Below are 26,742 nucleotides of genomic sequence, written 5' to 3' on the forward strand. Positions count from 1 at the left end.
TCACCGGCCAGGATTACGGGCACGGCCGTGTGAAGGGGGCCTTAGGCTTTGTTCAGACCATGCTTGTGATGCACGCTCAGCATATACACCAAAAAATCTCCTAATGTAGATGCTGAATTTATAGCCGGATGATCACCGGCCAGTGTAAGAAATGTATACCACACGGTATAATGTTTTAGCGGGATTATTTTGTATTGAAAACGCGTAGTCAACTATGCTTCCCAATACGGTGCCGCAGGTACATATGAAAAAAGGACACTTGGCATACGTTGGGCTGATTATAGACTATGAGCAGGTTTGGTTTATACGTTTAAGATTTCCATGTGTGAAGAGCGAGCATTTCTGCATGTCCTGTCAGATACACATGCTCTCAGACACACAACCTGTCTTTCTGTAACGTGTGGAAGCCACAGTTGCTCATTACACATACAGCAGCCACGATGTTGAAAACTAGACGTGGCTGCTCTATTCCTAGGGAGGGCACTAAAGGCTATTGGAAACTAGATAGCACAGATACCCCTAAGAGCAGAGGTCCCCAACCTTCTGTAGGTCATGGCTTTCAAAGGTGGCTTTGAGCCATGCTCAATATTAAAAGGGAAAATGCCCATTAAAGTTATATCTATGTGTAGTATGGCTTTGTCCCAAATGTTTACTAGCAGTGCTAGGATTTTGACACTGGTACCAACTTTAGTGATGCTATGATCTCCCTGGTGCCACTAGGGAACAATAGGATCTCAAGCTGTCAAAATGTTACCACTTGTTCTCAAATTGAGTGTGGAAAGACCAATTTGTGTGAATGAAGTTTTTCCAAACCTTATTTCACATATACTGTACCTTATTGTGGAATTTTCGTGCAAAATCTGCACCAAAAACGTGACTTTAGACTGGTGCTACGTGCCAAACTCTAACTAAATTTCAGACATTAATGGGAATTCTGCAATAGCAGCAAATTCGCATGCAATTTCCCCCCGATGGAGTAATAGAAGTCAAATTGTGACAGCTACTTTCTGATACTTCGTGATTGAATGTTGCTTTATGTGTAGCCCCATCCAGAAGTCTAGATGAAGGATGGACAACAGTATTCTCAACTTCCTCCAACCCAGTCGGTCTATGTTAAACTGGATGCTCGACAAAAGTACACAAACCCAAGCCTCAGGCATAAATAAAGCCTTTCATACATTTACATTCTTGCAATTTTATTTTGCTATCAAACGTCAAAACTAAATATTTATACTTTTAATAAGAAGTCAAATTATTGCAATGGGAGGTAAGAGGCAGAATCCAAAAGGTACAGTATACTTGTGTGCTTCTACCACAATGCTAATGTTACATGAAATAAATATGTAACAAAGTTACAAAATATAAAAAAAACTTTAAAGAAAAACACTGGGAATATGTTCATTCACTTGTTTGACGCAGGTTTTTGATCTACTGTTGTGTTTTTACCATCAAATACACTGGTTTTATATATCAACAGAAACTTAATATTTAGACAGTAAGAAAGATGTGGTTTATAAGACTAAGGCCATGTTCACATCTGTGTCAGGACTCCGATCCATTGTAGCTTCCTGTCGGAACAGAGCCCTGACTGACAAACTGAAACCGTAGGTTTCCGTTTCCATCACCATTCATTTCAATGGTGACGGATCCGGTGCCAATGGTTTCCGTTTGTCTCCGTTGTGCAGGGGTTCCGTCGTTTTGATGGAAACAATACTACGGTATTCATCACAGATGTGAACGAAGCCTAATAAATAAGTGGAGGTTATTCATGGTAAAAATATCAGCTCTGAAAACACTGGATGGGGTATAAAAGGATACCTTAGAAAAAAATAAAATAAATAAAAGAACAGGACCAGCAAGGCTGACGGCACAGATTGTATATAATTATTTACAGTCAGGAAACCACATCCGACTTCACTTTGACAGCTGACAAATCTGCGGTAACGGACACCATAGTGAAAGATACGTTATTAGTCTCTGAGATACACATTACTACTTGAGGGTAGTTACATTTTTGGGTACCTACACATGGGCCCATAGTGGTAGAGTACGAACCCACAGCGACGCCACACAGAAAAAAACAAAACATTTAAATACTGAGAGCAAAGCTTTAAGGAAAAAGCTCTGGGAAATAATTAACTCAAGTATTATTTTAATCCAAAACAAAGATTAAATATGAACCAGTCAAAACAGTGTCAGATAAGACTGGAATATTACGTAGATATCAGAAATTCCTTTAAAAAGACCAAGTTCATATCAAAGCACAAGAATGTTACAAATGACATTGGCCATGCTTCTAACAGTAAGTATCGGCATGCTGTCCCATTGTGTGGCCAATAGATCTTTCATGGAAAGGAAACAAGTCTGCTGGAAATGAGTGCTACTAATTGTTTTATGTAGATCCCTTGGGGATTTTAACCCAAGGCTCATAACGAGTGTTATATTATAGGTGAAAAAGCGCTGGTTAACCATTAACCCCTTAGTGGCCAGCCTACATTAGGCCTTAATGACCAACCAATTGTTTTTGTTTTTCCATCGTCGCATTCAAAGAGCTAGAACCTTTTTATTTCTCAGTCGACATAAATGTATAAGGACTTGTTTATTGCAGGACTTTTAATAAATAGCACCATTTTGGTACATATAATTTAGTGATTAACTTTTATTAACTTATTTGGGGGGATAATGGAAAAAAAAGGAGTCTTAAAAGGGGTTGGCCAGTTTACTATTAAATGCTGTTAAATGGTGTCTTGTTGCAACACAAGACACTTACTAATATGAGGTCTTCATCCCTGTATCGCCAGTTCTGGCAAGCCACGCCCCCATATAAAAGATCCGCTATCCGTCGCCGTCACACCTGCCTCGTCCATGGAAGCGTTCCATACCTGAACGAGCCGCAACTTCCAGCCCCTCCTCTGCGCTTGCTTCGGACTTGCACAGGAACAGCGCAATGAACACTTCATTGTGCGTGATCTTCCGGTCCTTCCTCCCCGCAACGGACTAGAGAAGTTACGGACTAGAGTTGCGACATAGAACCGCTAGTATAAACCTTGGATTGTGTATGTATCACCATGCTTGAAAAAAAAAAAAGTCCTAATGTTGGACTGAAACATCGCACTCTTTCTATGTTGGCTTGAAGAAAAATAAAAAAAAACAGTTTTTCATCTATTCTATCGTAGTGCTGCAAGATTTATTACTTTGGGGTATCAATATAGTCTCTAGATCTGGACTACTTGCGGTCACCTGTTTACATATCAATTTGACTGTGTTGGAGTGCTGCTGTCTTTTCTGCTGGATATATATATATATATATACACACACACACACACACACACACACACACTAGCAAAAGGAATGAGGATATATCAATTTCTAATATTTTTTAAAAATACTTAAGTGTAGCCTCCTATATGGACAGTGACATCAGGGGAAACTCCTGAAGCGGAGTCCTCGAACACTTTGTGACCGGGGATTCCACACCAGGAGAAGCCAGTAACGTTCAGTGTCCATAAATGGACAGACACGACAGGGGCTTTTCCTGAAGTGGAATCACCGGCCACATGGGGATTCCACTTCAGGAGTTGCTCCTGATGTCACTGTCCAGATATGCCCAGCCCGGAACAGAATCGGAACGGATGCAAAACAGATGCAAGCCGGACAGGAAAAACGTCCGATTTTATTGGACGACACTTGGACCCGGTCGTGTGAATAAGGCCTTAGGCCATGCCTTTGGCAGGGCATAATACGCATTGACTAAAAGCAGGCCTGGGGCCCTTGGTTAGGCCCCCGACTTCCATAAAAACCATCAGGACCCTGGGATTGCTATGCGGGTGTGCAGATGGGGAGAGGGAGCACCCTCCCTCGAAAAGCACTTAGATGCTGGGGTCGCTATTGACAGTGTCTAAGAGGTTAAGGGGTGGGATCTATGCGGATTTTGACCCCGCCCGCTAGATAAGGTGACCGGCTGTCTTTACACAGCAGACACCCACTGTAGCTGGCTCAGGACACTCTGCTTATGTCCCAGCGCCGCCTTTTCACGGCGCTGTGGTATAAGTACCCTGAATGGCCACCGTGAAAACACGCATTGGCGACCATTAAGGGGTTACATGAATGCTCCAGGTAAATCTGGTACACTGTGTTATGCCTAGTGCAGGGCCTGAAGGGGAGGTGTGTGACAGGGATTTAAACAACGCTTTAAGGGATTGTCTCACGACATACATTTATGGGATATCCACAGGATGTGCCATAAATGTCGGATTGATTCGGGTCCCAGATTTAAGACACGCACCTATTTAGAGAACACCCCGTCCCAACCTGGTGAGGTGGCCACTAGCCGTCCCATCAAGACGGTGAAGGTGGTCAGGATTAGAGACAGATGAGCTCGCTGTGTCCACAGCTCCCAAGTAGCAGAAAAAGCATAGTTCAGAAAGCTTGGCTGTTTCTGGAATTCTACCGCTACACCTTTACCGCCTGGATGCAGTGGCTAATGGCTGCTTCACCAGGCAGGAACAGGCGAACCCTATTAGAGATAGATTAAGTTCTCAACTCTGGGATCTGTGCGTGCCTATCAGACATTTGTCTGTGGATAGGTCATAAAAAGTCTGTCATGAAAAAAAAAAAAACTTTAAATTCAAAAGTTTTGCACCAGTCACTCAGGCAATGCACTAAGCATAACAGTATCAATTTTGCATGGTGTATTCCGTCACTTTTACTAGATGAAACTGGAAATTATATCAAATATTTACGAAGGACGTACCAGTATACCAACATCTAGGAAATACTATAGATAACTTGAATATAGGTCTGTATATGTACATATCAGACCAGGACAATCACACATGGATATACGTTAGGTTTCTGAGATTTTCCAAGCCAACAACCTATGTGAATGCATTTTTTGTACCTGGTGCTGCATAATATGGAACAGAAAAATCAATAAAATAATAAACTAAAATATGTAGATTTGGTAAGAAGGCTCCATTTCCAGAGTGTGTGTTACAGAACTTGAAGGTAAACTAGGATTAAAAAAGATGCATAAACTTATTTGAGGATAGAATTTTAGGCGTGTGAATGGCTTAGCCCAGATCTGACCTCTTAATTACTTTCCAGCTGGTTACTGAACAGTACGTTTCTAATCATGAAAAGGAAAACTGAAAATATACGTGATATAAAACACAGTGGACCAACACTGGTGCTCGGTGTCCAAAGTCCGGTTTTCAGATGAAAGTAAATTTTGCATTTCATTGGGATATCAAGGTCCCATAGTCTGTAGGAAGAGTGGGGAGGCATCAATCCGAGTTGCTTGTGATCCAGTGTGAAGTTTCCACACTCAGTGATGGGTTGGGGAGCCATGTCATCTGCTGGTGTTGGTCCACTGTGTTATATCAAGTCCAGAGTCAGCGCAGCCGTCTACCAGGACATTTTCGAGCACTTCATGCTTCGCTCTGCTGACAAGCTTTATGGAGATGCAGATTTCATTTTCCAGCAGGACTTGGCACCTGCCCACACTGCCAAAAGCACCAATACCTGGTGTAATAACCACAGTATCACTGTGCTTGATTGGCCAGCAAACTCGCCTGACCTAAATCCCATAGAGAATCTATAGGGTATTGTCAAGCGGAAAATGAGACACCAGACCCAACAATGCAGACGAGCTGAGGGCCACTATCAAAGCAACCTGGGCTTCCGTAACACCTCACCAGTGCCACAGGCTGATCACCACCATGCCACGCCGCATTGATGCAGTAATTCATGGAAAAGAGCCCCGACCAAGTATTGAGGGCATATACTGTACATACTTTTCCCGACATTTCGGTGTTAAAAATAATTTTTGAACATTTTCTGAGACACTAAATTTTGTGTTTTCATTAACGGTTAGCCATAATCGTCAACATTAACATAAAAAAGATCCTGGAAATAGATCACTCTGTGTGTAATGAATCTATAGAATATATGTTTCACTTTTTGTATTGCATTACGGAAATACATTTTTTGATGATATTCTAATTCATTGAGAAGGACTAGTACGAAGGCCGGATTCACACAAGCGTGTGCGTTTTGCGCGCGCATTAAATGCTGCGCAAAAGGTACTTAACAGCTCTGTGTGTCCGCCCCGTATGATGCGCGGCTGTGTGATTTTCGCGCAGCCGCCATCATTATGACACTCCGTTTGGATGTTTGTAAATAGAAAAGCACGTGAAGCTTTTCTGTTTTCATTCATAGTTTTACAGCTGTTGCGCGAATCACGCGTGTTCCACGGAAGTGCTTAGTGTGATTTTCACGCAGCCATTGACTGCAATGGGTGCGTGATGTGTGAAATACGCACAAAGAACGGACATGTCGTGAGTTTTTCGCAGCGGACTCACACTGCGTAAAAATCACGCAACTGTCTGCACGGCCCCATAGACTAATATAGGTCCGTGCGACGCGCGAGAAAATCACGCGCGTTGCACGGACGTATATCCCATTCGTCTGAATAAGCCCCAATACTCATTTAACCCCCTTCCAACGACGAGTGTAGGAGATCAATCTGCTCCACCGGTCTGTGCAGCTAAGCGCAGAAAGGCGCGATGACGTCACTGCCTTGCGTCCAGCGATACATAGTGAATGGTAGAGCAGAGACCTTACAGTCCCCTGCTCTACCATTGCATTCAACTGTATCTACGTCCTGAAGATGCGCATCCAGTTTAAACCGGGGAAAATAATTGAAAAAAAAAAAAACGAAATGCGCAAGACGACGTTGATTAATTGCACTGAATTTCGGTATTTTTTCGATTAATTGCCCAGCCCTAATGAGACCTAATCCACACAATGTAAATATCCAGCCACCCACAATGAAAGCGAGCAAAACACACATCAATTTTTCCTGATTACTTTGGCGTTTTTCCCACAAAAATCTGTTGTCATGGAACGATTACATGAGGTCTAGCTGCATGAATTAGTTACCGTCTTCCCTAAATGTGTGAACACTAGCAGGGACAAATCAATAAGAAGAGGAAGTAAACACAGTGATTGACTTCAGTGAATAGTAGAATGTTAGTCAGCTTTCCAACATCATTTTAACATTTTATATAAAAATATCAGGAACTAGTTCTCTCATCAGGTGTGCCTGCAACACTACAGATATTCACATGGATCACATTGCTCTACATTTTGAGATAAAACCCCTGATGAATGATGTGACTAATATGAACAATGTGATCATCACACTAGCATTTATACATGATGTACATGCTCTTAGGCCAGATTCACACGAGCATGTTCGGGCCGTGATATACGGTCCGTGTGTCGGCCGCATTTCCCAGACCGAACACACTGCAGGGAGCCAGGCTCCTAGCATCATAATTATCTATGACGCTAGGTGTCCCTGCCTCTCTGTGGAACTACTGTCCGGTACTGAAAACATGATTTCAGTACGGGACAGTTGTCCTGCAGCAAGGCAGTGACACCTAGCATCATAGATAACTAGGAGCCTGGCTCCCTGCAGTGTGTTTGGTCCGGGAAATGCAGCCGACACACGGACCGTATATCACGGCCCGAACACGCTGGTGTGAATTAGGCCTTAGCTTGAGGAACATCACACTTCGCAATGTTGGAGGTAAATAATTTATACTTCTTTGAAGTATAATCTTTGATTCTGGGAGAACTTTCAGGGCACAAGCCACTGTTTGCAGTGGTTCTTCACTCCAGCTAATAGCGAGGGCCTGGAACAGGGCACATAAACAGGTGCTGTTATATTTGGACAACCACTATAGAAGTAATTTATCACCTTATTTATTTTTTACTAATTAAAATCTATATTGAAACATACACGAGCTAAGCTGTAATAGTTCCAGAGATTTGATTTACAGCAGGCACCTAGACATAAGGAACTGACTTATATGTGAGTGTTGTGGGCATGCTCTGACATGTGCAGAGAGGGGAGGGAGCGGAAGGAGGCCAGCGAGGTCCATCACAAATAGTCCACGGTGTGATTTGGGGTTTTCTGCCTCCAGCTTCATAATAAAGGTGTTACCTTTTATTGTAATCCTGCTCTCCCTGAATAGACCAAAAGACCAAAACAAAAAAAAACGATTGCTTACTGGTAATCAGTTTTTCATGAACCTATGACAGCACCCATGGAGAGACATCCCATTCGCAGGACCGGAAGCCTGATGATATAAAAAAGGACACACCTCTCCACACACCCAGTCTTTAGAAAGAACTCAGGATGAAAATTAGTTATCTTTTATCTAAATATACACACATACGTGCATATACATTAGGGATGCACGGTGCATCGAAACTGCGATACTCTTTCGATACTGTGCATCCCCAAGCGGTTCAATACCGTTATTTCTGTACACAGGCTAATATATTGGCATATAGCCAATATACCAGTATATTAAAAGTTTAAAAATAAAGTAAAAACTTAAAGTAATATTACATTTAAAACAAATTACGCCTTTTTTACAATAAGCCTTAAAATAAGTCTCAATACATAAAATATACACATTAGGTATTGGCACGGCCATAATCACCTGCACAACAATTTTTTTGCATCATTTATGATGTGCAAGCCGTAAAAAAATAAAATAAAAAACGGCTTTCTTTCACCTATTGTGGGGCACGAGGTGTGATGAATTTGACCTCCTTGTGCCTCACATTAATAGTAATTTAAGGTACATGATGGGGTTAATTACTATTAATGTGAGGCACATGGAGGTTAAATTCATCACACCTCGTGCCTCATCAGAAAATGGAAGAACTTTTTTTTTTTTTTATCACTGTTGGCAAAATATCGTTTTGGTATCGAAATCGCAATACTACACAAAGTATCGGTATTGAAGTCCAAATTCTGGTATCGTGACAGCCCTAGTATATATACAAGCACACTTTTTTTTTTGCCCCACCTTAGTGAAAAGCGACCCCACACCATAAATATATATTTCTAGTCATATATATCCTGTTTACAAGATTCTAAGGAATTTTACTGAAGAGGGGGGGGGGGCGCGACTAGGAGGGGTGCGGTCATATGTTCCTGAAAAAACGATTACCGGTAAGTAATCAATCTTTTACCCTTTCACCTATGACAGCACCCCTGGAGATGTAACATAGAATCCCAGTTTTTAGGGTGGGACCACAGCTTGTAGAACTTCCCTACCAAACGCCGGGTCAGTAGCTGAAGGCAACTGCAACCTAGAATGTTTAATAAAGGTGTGGACTGAACGCCATGTAGCCACCCTGCAAATCTGGTCTAGAGATGCGTTGGCTCTTTCTGCCCAATAAGTAGATACAGCTCTAGTGGAATGAGCTCCAAAGAATTCTGGGGGATTAATGTTCTGGCCCATGTAGGCTAAGTGTATCGCCGGTTTAATCCGTGCTATTGTCGGTCTGCTAGCTGCCGAACCTCTATATGGACCCTGGAAAAAAATAAAGAGATTCTCTGAAGACCTCCAGTCCTTTGTGACCTCTAGGTGGTGGGCTAAACACCTCCTCACGTCTAAAACAATGAAACTACTGCTCCTTTAGATTTTTTGGGGAGTCCCAAAAGGAGGGAAGTCTTGATGAAATGGGAAAATTACCTTTGGCAAGAAACCTGGTAAGGTCTTCATAATTACCCTATCCTCCAACACCAAAGTGTAAGGAGGGAAGGCCGAGAGGGCTTGAATTTCGCTTACTCTTCGGGCAGTAGTAACAGCTAGTAAAAAGGTCATCTTTAGGGTATGTTCACATGGCCTATTTTCGGACGTTTTTCGGGCCGTAAACGCCCGAAAAATCAGAACGCCTCCAAACATGGCTTAAAAAAAAAAACTTCGGAAAATCAGGAGCTGTTTTCCCTTGAAACCAGCTCCGTATTTTCAGATGTTTGAGTTTGCATGTGAACATACCCTTTAGGGCTTATTCAGACAAACGGGATATATACGTCCGTGCAACGAGCGTGATTTTCACGCGTGTCGCACAGACCTATATTAGTCTATGGAGCCGTGCAGACATGTGCGTGATTTTTACGCAGCGTTGGTCCGCTGAGTAAAAGTCACGACATATCCGTTCTTTGAGCGTTTTTCGCACATCACGCACCCATTGAAGTCAATGGGTGCGTGAAAACCACGCATGTCGCACGGAAGCACTTCCGTGCGAACAGCGTGATTCGCGCAACAGCTGTCAAAAGGATGAATGAAAACAGAAAAGCACCACGTGCTTTTCTGTTTACAAACATCCAAATGGAGTGTCATAATGATGGCGGCTGCGCGAAAAGCACGCAGCCGCGCATCATATGCTGCTGCCACACGGAGCTGTCAAGTGTCCCTTTTGCGAAGGCAAAATGCCACGTTTTTTGCGTGCACGTGGTGCTTTTCCGTTTTCATTCATCCTTTTGACAGCTGTTACACGAATCACGCTGTTCGCACGGAAGTGCTTCCGTGCGACATGCATAGTTTTCACGCACCCATTGACTTAAATGGGTGCGTGATGCGCGAAAAAGGCCCAAAGAACGGACATGTCCGTGATTTTTACTCAGCGTGAGTCCGCTGAAAGAAAAAAAAGTCACGACATGTCTGAACGGCCCCATAGACTAATACAGGTCCGTGCAACGCGCGTCAAAATCACGCGCGTTGCACGGACATTTTTCCCGTTCGTCTGAATAAAGCCTTAGAGTGAGAAATTTTATAGACAGGGAGTCTAAAGGTTCAAAGGATGAACCCATCATGGCAGTAAGAACTAAGTTTAAGCATCAGAGAGGCCACAAGCAGGAACCTTCTGATCCAGGGATGTTCTGCTAACCTGGAATCATAGAAGGAGATTAGGGCAGAAATCTGTACCTTTTAATGTACTAGGCTTGAGATTCTTGTCTAGCCCTGCCTGGAGAAAAAGTCTAATATCAGGGGCATATCTGGATCTGTTAATGGATCTATATCAATTCCTGTAAAGGTAAGGAAGGTTTTCCAGACCCTTAAATATATTTTAGAGGTAACCGGTTTCCTACTTGCCAATAAAGTAGAGATCACAGTTTCTGAGGATTATCCACTCAGTCTCCATGCTGTAAGATGCAGCTTGGTGACGTTGGGATGAACTACTGGGCCCTGGGACAGGAGATCTGGTCTGTCTGGAAGAATCCATGGTTGGGCTAAGGACAGCTTCCTCAACCATGTGAACCATGGTCTTTTTGGACTAAATGGAGAAATTAAGATTACCGAGGCCCTGTCTTCCCTGATCTTTAACCCCTTCCCGCACCTTGACGTTAATGCACGTCGAGGTGAGCAGTAACTTTGCGCACCTCGACGTGCAGTTACGTCTGTGTTTTGACAGTTAACCGCCGCGCGGCGCTACACCGCAGCGGCGGTTAACTGTGCAGGGCGTCTACCCTGCATTCCCTGTTGCCGATCAGCGGCCCATCGCCGCTGATTTCGGCAGTTAACCCCTTCGATGCGGCGGTCGATTCCAATCGCCACATCTAAGGATTTTAGCGGAGATTGGCAGCCCCCACGTGAAATCACGGGGGCTGGCGATGGGACCCATGGCAACCGGACGCCAGACTATGGCTTCCATGTACAGAAGCCTATGAGGACCAGCCGGACTGTCACGTCACAATGACAGTTGGAATACATTACACTACGTGTGTAGTGTAATGTATTCCAGCAGCAATCAGAGCTGCAAGTCTAAGTGTCTCCTAGTGGGACAAGTAAAGAAAGTAAAAAAAAAAAAAAAAAAAAAAAAAAAAAAGTGTCAAAATAAAAGTTAAGTGACAAACAAGAACTGCTTTTTGTCCTATAAGTCTTTTATTATAGGGGGTAAAAAATGAACACGTAAAAAAAAAAATGGTACCAATACAAACTACATCCCGTCCCGCAAAAAACAAGCCCTTACACAGCTTTTTTGACAGAAAAATAAAAAAGTTATGGCTCTCAGAATATGGGGACACAAAAAAATAGTTTCTTTTATAAAGAAGTTGTTTTATTGCGCAAACGCTGCAAAATGTAAAAATAACGATATACATATGGTATTGCCGTAATCGTATCGACCCGCAGAAAGTAAAATGGTCATTTATAGCCCAGGGTGAAAGACGTAAAAAAATAAATAAAAACATTGTCAGAATTGATGGTTTTTGGTCACCTTGCTTGACGAAAAATGGAATAAAAAGTGATAAAAAAATAATAAAGTGAGTTTGACAGCTGTTGCGCGAATCACGCTGTTCGCACGGAAGTGCTTCCGTGTGACATGCGTGGTTTTCACGCACCCATTGACTTCAATGGGTGCGTGAAGCGCGAAAAACGGGCAAATATAGGACATGTCGTGAGTTTTACGCAGCGGACATACGCTGCGTGAAAATCATGGACTGTCTGAACGGCCCCATTGATTAACATAGGTCCATGCAAGGCGCGTGAAAATCACGCGCATAGCAAGGACGTATTATACGTTCGTCTGAATAAGCCCTTAGACAAAGGGGGGAGGCATAACCCTGTTCCTGTCTCCAACACTGAGAGAGAGCATCTACAGCTACCGGATATTCCCTGGGGTCTATGGAGAAAAATCTGGGCACTTTCCTGTTCTCCCTGGTAGCGAACAGATCTGGCCACAATCATCTGGAAGACCTCCTGGTTTAGGGGCTATTTTGATTGTAGCAACTGTCTTCTGCTCAAAAAGTCTGCTACCCGATTGTGCCTTCCCCTTAGATGGACAGCTGAAAAAGACAATAAATGCAGCCTGGCTAGGGAAAAAAATCTCTGTGGCTAAATACATCAGAAGTCCTGATCTTGTACATTACTGTAGTCGTGTTGTCTGAAAATTGTTTTACCCTCTTTCCTGAAAGTATAGGAATGGTGCCTTTTATAGCCTGAAGTACTGCCTCCAGCTCCCTGTAGTTGGAAGATTTTATGGAGGTTTGAGGATCCCACTGACCCTGAAGGCAGAAGGATTTGCCATTGGCTCCCCAGCCCCAAGGACTAGCATCTGTTGTAATGTTCAGGGTTGGAAACATTTCCCATGAAACACCCTTTCTGAGGATTTTCTACCTTAATCCACCACCTGAGAGATGGTCTGGCTATAGAGGAAAGGTGTAGGGAGTGATCTAGGGAGAATTTGCTCTTGTTCCACTTCTCCAATATGTGCTTCTGTAGAGGTCTGGACCTGAACTGCGCCCACATTATGGCCGGGATATAGGTGGTTAGAAGACCCAGGACAGACATAGCCCTTCTGAAAGAAGTTAAGTGATCCAAAAAGAGGCCCGAGACCCTCTCTATCAAAGGCTGCATCTTTCCCTGAGGGAGAAAAAAAACAATTGTTTGGAGGAGTCTAAAAGGATTCCCAAAAAATGCATCTGTTGGACGGTGTTATATTTGACTTGTTTACATTTATATTCCATCCCAGATCTATTAACCCTTTACAACTTGTCACGTACAGGTACGCGGCAGCCGTTAAGGAGAAGTATGGAACGGGCTCAGTCTTGCTCCATACACCGTGGGTGACAGTCACAGCTGTGTTACACAGCCGACACCTCACTGCAACGGGCAGAATCAAAGATCACTTTGATGATTCCGCCCGTTTAACACCTTAAATGCCACGGTCAATTGCGACTGCGGCATTTAAAATTGCCAGAATCATGGGGAACACCCTCAAACACAACATTGCGCGCCCCCCGTGGTACAATCGGCCAATTACAGCGGACCTAATAAAGGCCCCCAGGTCTGCCATCTTTGTACTCCTCTGGCAGGGCTTCAAAGAGACTGTCAGAATCGCGATATACTACAATACATTAGTATATCATGCAAGCGATCCAACCATCCCTGCTTCAAGTCGCCTATGGGGACTAATAAAAAATAAAAAAAAAGGTTTCAATAAAGATTTTTTATAATGTTCCAAAACAAAATAAAATTTGAAAAAGTTAAAAAAAAAAAACCTTTTCCCATTTTTCCCCTAAAGCAATGTTAAAAAAAATAAAAAGTTAACATAACTGGTATCACCACGTCTGTAATAGTCACAATATAGTGTTATTTAACCCACTCTATGAATGACCGAAAAAAATAAATAAAATGTAATAAATAAACCATGCAAATTGCGGTTTATTGGTCACCTTAGCTCTCCAAAAAAAGGAAGCTTTCACACCTCTAATTTAATGGAAAAATAAAAAAAAAGTTATGGCTCTCAGAATATGGTGACACAACAATTTTTTTTTTTTAGCAAATAATTTTTATTTTTAAAAGAAGTGGTAAAACATATAAATCGTATTAACCTGTAGAATAAGGTGAATATGTAGTTTTAAATTATTTTTTTTCTAATTCCCAGTACATTATGCATTTTTTTTCTACCCCACAAATAATTTTTTCCCGTTTGCTTGAACATTATATGGCACAATAAATGGTGCTACGAAAAACTACAACTCGTCCCGCAAAAATTAAGCCCTTATAGGACTAGATCGATGGAAAAATGAAAAAAAAAGTTATGGCTTTTGGAAGGTGGGGAGGAAAAAAAACTAAAATGAAAATCTGAAAAAGGGCTGCGGAGGGAAGGGGTTAACCCCTTCGCGCTCAGCAAAGTACTATTCCGTCGCGCTAACCAATACGTTCGCGCTCAGCGACGGAATAGTACGTCGCGGGAGTAACGCCCATTTCGGCCGTCCTCCCGACACATACAGGAGCTATGACAGCTGCTGTCTCGTACAGCAGCTGCCACAGCTCCTACAGCGGGGACCGATCACTGTGTCCCCGCTGATTAACCCCTGAAAAGCCGTGTTCAATAGTGATCACGGCTTTTTAGGGGTTAAGCTACAATCGCCAGCATGCTAAGCGATAGCGGCTGGCGATTGCGACCGGACACCAAACAATGGCGTCCGGCTCTGCCATCGACGGAAGCCTAGTGGGTTCTGACAAAGTCACGACCCACTATGCTTGCTGTCAGTGAGTAGCTGACATTTCTAATACACTGCACTACGCATGTAGTGCAGTGTATTAGAATAACGATCATGACCTCCTGCCCTCAAGTCCCCTAGTGGGACAAAGTAATAAAGTAAAAAAAGATGTGTAAAAATAAGAAAATAAAAGTTTTACAAGTAAGAAAAAGTAAAAATCCCCCTTTTTCCCTTATCAGTCCTTTATCATTAATAAAAATATATAAACAAATAAACTATACATAATTGGTATCGCCGCGTCCGTAACGGCCTGAACTACAAAATTATTTTGTTATTTATCCCGCGCGGTGAACGCCGTAAAAGAAAATCATAATAAACCGTACCAGAATCACAATTGTTTGGTCACTTCACCTCCCAAAAAAATGGAATAAAAAGAGACCAAAAAGTCGCATGTATCTAAAAATGGTACTGATCGAAACTACAGTTCGTTACGCAAAAAATAAGTCCTCGCACGGCTTTCTTGATGGAAAAATAAAAAAGTTCTGGCTCTTAGAATAAGGTAACACAAAGAGTAAATGATTTTTTACAAAAAGTATTTTATTGTGCAAACGCGATATGACATAAAAAAAAAAACGATAAACATCTGGTATCGCCGTAATCGTATCGCCCCGCAAAATAAAGTGAATATGTCATTTATAGCGCACGGTGCACGCTGTAAAAAAAATAGACTAAAAAAACAATAGTAGAATTGCTGTTTTTTAGTCACCACGCCACTTAAAAATAGAATAAAAACTGATCAAAAAGTCACATGCACCCCAAGAAAACTGCAATGATTTCCTCAAGGGGTCTAGTTTCCAAAAGGTCACTTTTTGGGGTTTTCCACTGTTTTGGCACAAGACCTCTTCAAACCGGACATGGTGCCTAATAAAAAGGAGGCCTCAAAATCCACTGGGTGCTCCTTTGCTTCGGAGGCCGGTGCTTCAGTCCATTACCGCACTAGGGCCACATGTGGGATATTTATCAAAACTGCAGAATCTGGGCAATAAGTATTAAGTTGCGTTTCTCTGGTAAAACCTTTTGGTTAGAAAAAAAATGGTATAAAGAGGATTTTCTGACAAAAAAAAACAAAATGTAAATTTCACCTCTACTTTGCTCTAAATTCCTGTGAAACACCTAAAGGGTTCATAAACTTTCTAAATGCTGTTGTGAATACTTTGAGGGGTCTAATTTCTAAAATGGGGTGTTTGATAGGGGTTTCTAATATATAGGCCCCTCAAAGCAACTTCAGAACTGAACTAAAACCTAAAAAAATAAATAAATTAGGCAATACTTCGCTTCTTACATTATACTGATAATGAGCCGTGCCCATCCCGAGATTACCCCAGTTTTGACCGTTTGTATAAACGGAGACCCCTATTAGACCGTTTCAGTGCCCGGTTTTCCCAAGCATTCAACCCCGAGAAGTGTATTTCTATTGATGAGTCCTTGGTAGATTTTAAAGGGAGGCTTCAATTCTGCGAGTACCTGCCGGGTAAGAGGGCAAGGTATGGCGTGAAGATGTATAAGCTGTGTGAGAGTGCATCAGGGTACACCTACAAATTTAGGATATAAAAAGGGAAGGAGTCCAGTATTCAACCCCCATAATGCCCCCCCCCCCTTACTGGGAGTTAATGCAAAGATTGTGTGGGATTTGGTGCACCCACAGCTGGACCAGGGTCACCACCTCTACCTGGATAGTTTTTATACCAGCTTCCCACTCTTCAACTGCCTCGCTTCCAGTCCTGTGGCATGCGGCACTGCTAGAAGAAACCTGAGAGGCCTCCCTAAGACTCTGCAGGGCAAACAAGAAGGGGTGAGCGCAGGGCACATTCTAGCAGCAACATATTGTGTGTTAAGTACAAGACAAGAGAGATGTCACACCAGTACCCATGTACCAGGACAAGGTACCAGTACAGAGACCCCAAACCAGACTGCATCCTGGACTACAATAGGTACATGGGAGGGTTGTGAGATCAAGTCCTGAAGCCCTACAGCGCCATGCGGTGTGGTATAAGAAGCTGGCCGGGCACCTCATACAGATGGCATTGTACAATGTGTACGTGCTACGTCGATGTACAGGCCTGAGGGGAACTTTCCTGGAATTTCAAGAGGTGGTTATCAAGAACCTAATCTTTAGGGACCAGGAAGGGGGAGGGGGGCACCCAGTACTTCTGGAAGCGAGGCCACACGCATTGTACCAGGGCAACACTTTCCAGGAGAAGTTCCCCAAACTGGCAAGAAGGGAAAAAGTCAAAAGAGGTGCAAAGTCTGCTATAAGAGGGGGATAAGGGAGGACACATATCAATGTGACACGTGTCCCGAAAAACCAGAGCTCTGTATGAAAGGGTTTTAAAATTTATCATACATCCCTTGGTTTATAACTTACCCCAATTTTACTTACCCTGATGCACTCCGCACAGCTTATGCCCCCTTATCTTTCCCTTCTGAGCCCTGCTGTGTGCCCAGGCAGCTGTTAACAGCCACATTGAGGGTATTGCCATACCCGTAAGAACCCACATTACAGTTTATGGGTTGTATGTCTCCGGTCAAAATGCTCACTACACCTCTAGATGAATGCCTTAAGGGTGTAGTTTCTAAAACGGGGTCACTTCTTGCGGGTTTCAACTGTACTGGTACCTCAGGGGCTTCTGCATACATGACTTTGCACCATAAAATCCCCAGTAGGCCAAATGATGGTCCTTTCGTTCTGAGCGCTCACATGGGCCCAAACGGCAGTTTATCACCACAAATGGGGTATTGCTGCATTCAGGACAAATTGGGCAACAGAATGGGGTATTTTATTTCTTGTGAAAATAAGAAATTTGCAGCCAAAACTACATATTATTGGAAAAAATAAATTTTGTTTTAATTCCCAGCCCAATTCAAATAGTTCTGTGAAGAAACTATGGTGTCTAAATGAATTCCTTGAGGGGTGCAGTTTCCAAAATGGGGTCACTTCTGGTGGGTTTCCATTGCTTTGATACCTCTGGGGCTCTGCAAATGCGACATGGCACCCGAAAACCAATCCAGCAAAATCTGGACTCCAACAAACACATAGCACTCCTTTCATTCTGAGCCCTCCCATGGGCCCAAACGGCAGTTTATCACCACAAATGGGGTATTGCCGCACTAAGGACAAATTGGGCAACAAAATGGGGTATTTTGTTCCCTGTGAAAATAGGAAATTTTGATCATAAATGACATCTTATTGGGAAAAATTTAATTTCTTTAATTTCACAGCCCAATTAAAATAGGTGCTGTGAAAAAACTGTGCAGTCAAAATGGTAACAACCATAAATGAATTCCTTGAGGGGTGTAGTTTCCAAAATGGGGTCACTATTTTGGGATTCCTACTGTTTTGGCACCTCAACACCTCTTCAAACCTGGCATGCTGCCTAAAATATATTCTAATAAAAAAGAGGCCTCAAAATGCACTAGGTGCTTCTTTGCTTCTGGGGCTTGTGTTTTAGCCCACCAGCGCACTAGAGCCACATGTGGGATATTTCTAAAAACTGCAGAATCTGGACAATACATATTTAGTAGCATTTCTCTGGTAAAACCTTCTGTGTTACAGAAATAGTTTTTTTATAAAATTGAAATTCAGCAAGAAAAATGAAATTCGCAAATTTCACCTCCACTTTGCTTTAATTCTTGTGAAATTCCTGAAGGGTTAAAAAAACTTTCTAAATGCTGTTTTGAATACTACGAGGGGTCTAGTTTTTATAATGGGGTGTATTATCAGGGTTTATAATACATAGGCCCCTCAAAGCCACTTCAGAACTGAAGAAGTACCTTAAAAAAAAGGCTTTTGAAATTTTCTTTAAAATATGAGAAATTGCTGTTTATGTTCTAAGCCTTGTAACGGCCAAGAAAAATAAAAGAATGTTCAAAAAACGATGCCAATCTAAAGTAGACATATGGGAAATGTGAACTAGTAACTATTTTGGGTGGTATAACCGTCTGTTTTACAAGCAGATGCATTTAAATTCTGAAAAATGCTATTTTGTATACATTTTCTCAAAATGTTGCAATTTTTCACCAATAAACACTGAATATATCGACCAAATTTTACCACGAACATGAAGCCCAATGTGTCACGAGAAAACAATCTCAGAATCGCTTGGATAGGTTTAAGCATTCCGACGTTATTACCACGTAAAGTGAAATCTGTCAGATTTGAAAAATGGGCTCTGAGCCTTAAGGCCAAAACTAGGCTGCGTCCTTAGGCTGGGTTCACACGACCTATTTTCAGACGTAAACGAGGCGTATTACGAGGCGTATTACGAGGCTACAATACGTCTGCAAACATCTGCCCATTCATTTGAATGGGTTTGCCGACGTACTGTGCAGACAACCTGTCATTTACGCGTCGTCGTTTGACTGCTGTCAAACGACGACGCGTAAAAATACAGCCTCGTCAAAAGAAGTGCAGGACACTTCTTTAAGACGTAATTTGAGCCGTTCTGCATTGAACTCAATGAAGCACAGCTCAAAATTTACGGCTGTCAGAGAAGCCTCGCAAAATGCGAGGAGCAGCATTTACGTCTGAAACGACGGAGCTGTTTTCTCCTGAAAACAGTCTGTCATTTCAGACGTAAAAGCCTGCTACCGTGTGCACATACCCTTAAGGGGTTAAAGAGGACCAATGAGATCTCCGGACGTCTGTTTTAGTAAATAATCATATTCCCAATGAAATAATAATTCTGGACTGGATGTTAACAGTTCTGGGTGTGTCCCTACACAGTCTGACACTGTCCAATCAGTGCTCAATCTCAGACTGTGTAGGGACACAGCCTTTTGACTAGGGTAATGGATTCTGATGGTGTGGTTTAGAGCCCACCACCCAGACTTGAATTTTGCAATCCTCCGTAGTATATGTATAAAGAAAAAATAGATCCGGAGTTTACATATAAAATATAACTTTTACTATATTTTCATATTAAAAAAATTTGAAACAATATTAACATATACATATGTTAAATACATATGTCAAATAGTCATACATAGTGGATTCTTGCATTGTTTATGGCATATATCCTGAGAATTTGTTTTTGATTGGTCAGATTAGACAGCAATGCATACGTAGTTATTAAAGAAGGAGTAGTCACCAGGATTTAATTTGATATTTCCCTTGTATTTCTCTTGTACAGATGCTATTAAAGGGGTTGTCCGAGATGTAATGACTGTTAATGCTTGTAATTTATAAATGTAAATATACTTACATTTTCCAAAGTGGCCCCGTTTCCAGATCCTGCCGTGGGGAACTTGACGGGTGGCGTCACTCTCTGCTCTGGCCGCTTTGTTGATCTTGAATTCATTTCCGGGTATACGACACGACTTGTGACGTAGTGTAGATCGGCTTGTTCTGCTTCACAGCCCGTAACGCGCATGCGCTGTCACTGCTGTTCTCGCGGTCCCTGCTGTCCTCGAGATAAAAGCAGGGGCCGCGCATGCACGTTACAACAGAACAAGCCGATATACACCACGTCACAAGTGACACGTCGTATACCCGGAAATTAATTAAAGATCAACAAAGCGGCCAGAGCAGAGAGTTACATCACCCGTCAAGTTCCCCACAGCAGGATCTGGAAACTGAAAATGTAAGTATATTACAAATACATTTACATTTATAAATTACAAGCATTAACACAAAGTCATTAAATCTAGGGCAACCCCTTTAAGGTACATAAAGACTACGTGTCAATACCAGACTACCCATTCAGATGCTAGATGTCATCGGTTATTGAGTTGATGTAAGGGGACCGGGGAACCTCTCGCAATATAGAAAAAGTCCTCCCTTCCTCACGTTTCAAAGTTAGCGCCCGTTTCTGGCATCGGACGTCAAACAAGCGCCACCTTCAAAGCCTAACATAGGCGATCTCTTGCCACGGCAAGCATGCTCTCACTGAAGAGCACTACTTTGAACAGATAGCCATAACGATTTGTTCCAGCACCCTCGGAATTTGGATATAGCTGGTTCCGGCCCATCTCCCCTGAAGAATCGTTTGGTCGTAAGGAAACGCATTGGGAGGATTTTTTTCTATATTGAGAGAGTTTCCCCGTTCCCCTTACATCAACTCAATAACAGATCACATCTAGCATCTGAACAGGTAGGGGGTTATTGACCCCTAGTCTTTATGTACCTTAGGGCTTATTCAGACGAACGTATAATACGTCCGTGCAACGCGCGTGATTTTCACGCGCCTCGCACAGACCTATGTTAGTCAATGGGGCTGTTCAGACAGTCCGTGATTTTCACGCAGCGTGTGTCCGCTGCGTAAAACTCACGACATGTCCTATATTTGTGCGTTTTTCACACATCACGCACCCATTGAAGTCAATGGGTGCGTGAAAATCACGCGCAGCACACGGAAGAACTTCCAAGTGACGCGCGTTATTCGCGCAACAGCAGTAAAAAGTATGAATGAAAGCAGAAAAGCACCACGTGCTTTTCTGTTTACAAACATACAAACCGAGTGTCATAATGATGGCGGCTGCGCATAAATCACGCAGCCACGCATCATATGCTGCTGACACACGGAGCGGTTATGTACCTTTTGAAGGCGCAAAAGGCCGCATTTTTTGCGAGCGCAAAACGCACGCGCTCGTGTGAATCCGACCTTAATAGCATCTGTACAAGAGAAATATCAAATTAAATCATAGGGAATACTCTTTTAATAACTACGTATGCATTGCTGTCTAATTAATCAAAAACATTTCTCTGGATATATTTCATAAACAATGCAAGAATCCACTATGTATGACTATTTGACATATGTATAGGTTAATATTGTGTAAAAAAAAATTTAATAGGAAAATACAGTAAAACTTATATTTTATATATAAACTCCGGATCTACTTTTTCTTTTGACTAGGGGAATGGTAACACCCAGTTGTCAATTTATTCATACATTTCTAGGAGGAATAAACAGAGGAACAACACAATGCAGAGTTCTAAGAAAAGATGTTCCAGAATTGTTATTTCATTGGGAATACAATTATTTACTAGAACAAACATGTCCTCTTTATTCTGCACAGCACATGTCCGGAGTATATTGGCTGTACTATGGTTGCACTATTTGGCTTTTTACAGTATCCTTGCACGGATAGCAGGTGTGAAGCTTTTTAGAACTGACAATGTGTGTGAAATCGGTTTATAGATCTGTCACTTATATGTGGCCTGATCAAAATGAAGACCAGATACATCTTTCATGAGATTTGTATACTAACATACATAAGATGTTAGTATTGCATACAGAGTGCAGATAGATACAAATGCTTGGTCAGTTGTAAAGTAATAGAGATCAGGGAGCCAATATAACAGAAGATCCGTCAGTGTTCTGGAGCCAGTCTGCACAGGTGAAGGTGTAGTCTGTCAGTCACCAGTCTGTGATTTGCTGTTCCTAGGCAACCAACGCTTCTATTTATACGAGAAGACCAATAAGTTGAACTAGTATAAAGATAGTTTCTCTTTAATCTTTTTTGTATGTACGCTACAAATTTCATGTTCTATAAAATAGAAACATCTGCTAGAAAATATAAGTGGACACTAAAATGCTTTATTACATTATTTGGTATTTGCACTATTGTCCGATATAAAAAGCCTTTGACAATTGACCGCACTTATTGTGAATTCTATGGTTATGTACCGGTTTACATACTAAATATTCTTGGTCTGTTCAAAATTATGGCTACTTGCATCTTTTCTGGTCTTCTCTGTTAAATTTGCTTATGTGATTATCTGAAGGTAAATGTAGATTTAAACAGACTTCTAGTTCTTTTTCTGGAAGCCACATACAATTTAAATCTCCTGACCTCTTTTGGGTCTCAGTATTCCGCTCTCTCTCTTCTGTATGGCTCATTTTTACAGTGTGTTTACAACCATGCCAGATCTGTGCCCGCCTAAACTGATGTCTGGAAAAATACAGTAAGGAGTCTTCAGACTTCGGGGCGGCAAGGGGGCCCACACTTTGCGAAGTGCCCCGGTGCCCATGGTACCCTTAATCCGGCCCTGCATACTTCTGTTACATTATAATAGCCAATCCCCCTTCCAAACTCTTATATATGCACTTAAGGGAAAGAGACCTAGGGTGAGATTTATCAAAACTGGTGCAAAGGTAAAGTGGAGTAGTTGCTCATAAAGAACATGTCCTAGTCTTGTCCACAACTGCAGCACCAACTCGCCATAGAAGTCTCTGGGCGCTTCCGCAATTGCGAACGGCTACAGATGTGCATCCGTACTTTCAGATCCGTATTTGCAGACGTGAAAAACATTACGGTTATAACTTAGATGTGATTATTGGGACCGACGGAATCAGTGTAAAGTGAAGAATACATCTTCTCTGTATAGAGAATACAGAACAGCTGTATCTCCAAAAGTAAAACCATTTTTTTAATAAAGATGAATTACAAAGTTACACTAAAACACACGGACTAAGCCATCTAGATTTTAAAAAAAAAAGTTGTTTTTTAAAAAAAACTCAAAAATACTGTCCTAAAGTTAGACAGGTAAAAACTAAACCAGACAGGCAGAAACTGGGCCAAATATATCTCAGTGGTGTACACTATATGATAATTAGCTTTTTGCACCTTGCTAGACATATTAAACACTTTCCCTTTCTTACACCACCTCTTGACTGGCCCATAAAAAAAAATAGGTGCACATCATTAATAAGCCTATTTAGTTTATGTTACGACTCCTCTTGGGCACACCTCCTTTGATAGACATTTTCAAAACGGTCTAAAACACATAATTAAATTGGTGAATGGCACACAAGGCACTTTTTACCCTAATTTGAGCCAGAATTTTGTAACATTTTACTTTGTACGTTGTGGGAGAGCTTTGCAAAGAATGGTAAAATACCCGCAATACTGATCTGATGCACAGGAAGAAAGCCGTCCTGATCATATGACATTCATCTTTTAGGGTTTGTATAAAAGACAGTAGGAAAACAAAACGGTGCAGAAACAATCATTTCACATTGCTTCAAGTGAGCCCAAGACATGTTAATGCATGCTCTCCAAAGCTATGATACAGAATATACTGTAATACCAGGTTATCTTCACAGGGCCAAATTATAGCGTTCCCAGAGAGCTGGAACGCCGCAGGGAATATCATCAATACAGAAAAATCCACAAGTAAAAACTAACCAGAAGTGAAGGGTGTATGGGCCATTTCCTTGCATTATTTCCTGGAGTCAGGTTAGAAAGCAGGACATTACTACACTTTATAAAATCGTGGTCTATGTGGAAATAATGAGCCTGTATGGCGACACACAGAGACGAGCCGGGACGTGCTGCTGTAAGCACTCCGTGTACAATACGATGCCTCAGTACAACATTGTATTATAGCATTGTTCTCTTGCAGCAGAGAATCCCTTTATAATAAGATATTGAATGGGCCGTGCCACTATGTTTTTCTCTATCAGAGGTACAGTATGGGCCAGTACGCTTCTATGGGGGTCATAAAACCGATCCATACAGCTCGCAACCTGGATGTTGATGTACTAGACTCAAGTTTAAGAAAAAATATTGTTACGTTAGGAAGAGAGATAAAGTGTTCAGGTGGCCAACTAAATAGACCCCCAAATACTACAATTAAGGGGACAAAACATTACACACCCTCTTGATGCAAAGCCCTCCCAAGCAACAGTAAGTATAGAGAAGGCTGACATGATGGATCCTTCAGGCGAAACAGACTTTCCCGATTGGTCAAGATTTACATAGAAAACCCCTTTAAGAGAACTTTCTAATGACAGGTGGCAATGAGAAAGACCCCCTTATATTATGACATCCATATTAGCCTTATTTCTATAACTGTGAAGTCATCAGTGACAGGGTAGGCGACCAATCAGCTTAGAGGGACACACTGGTCCTGCCTAGAAAGCGCACCTCTTGTTGGCCCCAAAATGGGTCACATGGTTTCTCTAGTAACTCACCCTTTCATTGCACATTATAACGTTTCTAGGACAAAATGAAAGGCTTGACATTTTTTTCCTACATTATCGGCAAACGAATATTAGTGTACAATAACAGGACTGACTAGGAACTTTTGGGGTTATTTTCTACGGATATCTATGACAGCTCTTGTTGTCTGGTAACTATAAAAAATAATATTGATTCCTCAACTGGAATCATGACATGTCAGCACCATGACCAGTCCGATGCCACAGGGGACCAAGGGGCATGATATTACAACATTTTACTTTTAGAATGATTGTAATCCATTTTAACAAAGGAAAACTACTCAGACATGTTTCTGGATTATAGGGAGCGCTCAGTCAGCACAGAACATTGGATATTACAATAGGATACAAGAAGTGGGTGATGTGTACGAGCTGCCATGTTGGTGGCAAGCTGTCAGGTAGGCAGGGAAGGTAACAGTGTAAAGGGTGTTGCTCTGTGCCGCCTACTGCCGGTACAATGTGACTTCCTCAGGATTCTGCTGCCGTAATGACACGTCCTGTACCCTTATACCATGTTTGTGCCCTGTGACAGCTTGTAGGAACTATCCACGTGTTGCTTCCCAGGGTGTGAGGTGACTGGGCACCGGCTACTTACCAGAAGAAGAGTTTAGAGCAGAAGTTGGCAGTCTGCAGCGGGTTCGTCTTACTTTCCTTCTGTGCGCGCTCCATCCTCAGCAGCTGCTTGTACCCACAGACTCCACTCTCCTTGTCGTCATCAGGACCCCCGACCTGGAGGACTGGGAAAAGGGCACAACGCAGCTCTCTGTGCCCGCACCGCAACCTACTGCTTCTTCCCTCAGTCCCGGCCGTACACGGCTCCACCCACCGCCGCAAACCCGGCCATTCATTGGACAGCAGGCGGAGAGCTGCACATGGCTCGCCGGAATCTTCCACTAAGGGGGGAACCACGTCACAGGGAGGGGGGTGAATTACCTCACATAATGGTAGTGTGGAGGTCCTGTCCGCCGGGGATGTTGTGTAAAGTAACCGCTAGTTCTGTGTCTCCTGAGGCGCAGTGTCAGTCCAGACACCAGAAATATAACGTATTACTACAAGCTTCCACATTCAGGAGAAGAAGCCATAACGTACTACTACAAGCTTCCACATTCAGGAGAAGAAGCCATAACGTACTACTACAAGCTTCCACATTCAGGAGAAGAAGCCATAACGTACTACTACAAGCTTCCACATTCAGGAGAAGAAGCCATAACGTACTACTACTACAAGCTTCCATATTCAGGAGAAGAAGCCATAACATTTTCATTTTTTCATCAATATAGCCATATGAGGGCTAGTTTTTTACCAGACAAGTTTTCATTTTTTACGTCGTTCACCGAGCAGGTTAAATAAGGTTATATTGTAATAGTTTGGACTTTTACGGTCGCGAAGATATCAGTTATGTTAACTTTTATTTTTTAGCATTACTTTAGGGAACAAATGGGGGGATTTGAAAACTATTTCACCACATCGAAGAGGTTTACAGCGGATCGGCAGCCCCCCACATGTATTTGCGGGGGCTGGCGATCCTTATCATGGCAACCAGAGGCCAGACAATGACCTCCGGGTTGCCATGTACGGAAGCCTCGGAGGATCAGCCTCCGGCCGGTCCTCCGAGGCTTCCTGTCAGTGTGACTGTCACGTCACAATGACAGTTACGTGTGTAGTGTAATGTGTTCCAGCAGCGATCAAAGCTGCAAGTCTCAGTGTCCCCTAGTGGGACAAGTAAAAAAAGTAAAAAAAAGATAATAAAAATGTTTTGAAAAAGTGTAAAAATAAAAGTTAGAAGTGACATAAACAAAGAATGCTTTTTTTTCCTATAATAAGTCTTTTATTATAGGAAAAAAATGAACACGTTAAAAAAAGTACACATATTTGGTATCGCCGCGTTCGTAACGACCCCAACTATAAAACTGTAATATT

The 26,742-nt window shown here is 42.2% G+C and overlaps 1 protein-coding gene across 2 annotated transcripts in view; it reads right to left on the minus strand.

Annotated features, from left to right (window-relative positions):
- ABCC4 (ATP binding cassette subfamily C member 4 (PEL blood group)) overlaps positions 1-25,666 on the minus strand; it is a 300,550-nt gene extending 274,884 nt beyond the window's left edge. For both annotated transcript variants that reach the window (XM_075852387.1, XM_075852388.1), the window contains exon 1: positions 25,418-25,666. In XM_075852387.1, coding sequence (XP_075708502.1) covers positions 25,418-25,491 — 74 coding nt within the window. In that variant the 5' untranslated portion in view covers positions 25,492-25,666. The remainder of the gene's footprint in view (positions 1-25,417) is intronic.
- Positions 25,667-26,742: the final 1,076 nt, after the last annotated feature.

This window comes from Rhinoderma darwinii, chromosome 2 (genome assembly GCF_050947455.1).
Source record: "Rhinoderma darwinii isolate aRhiDar2 chromosome 2, aRhiDar2.hap1, whole genome shotgun sequence".
Lineage (NCBI taxonomy): Eukaryota > Metazoa > Chordata > Amphibia > Anura > Rhinodermatidae > Rhinoderma > Rhinoderma darwinii.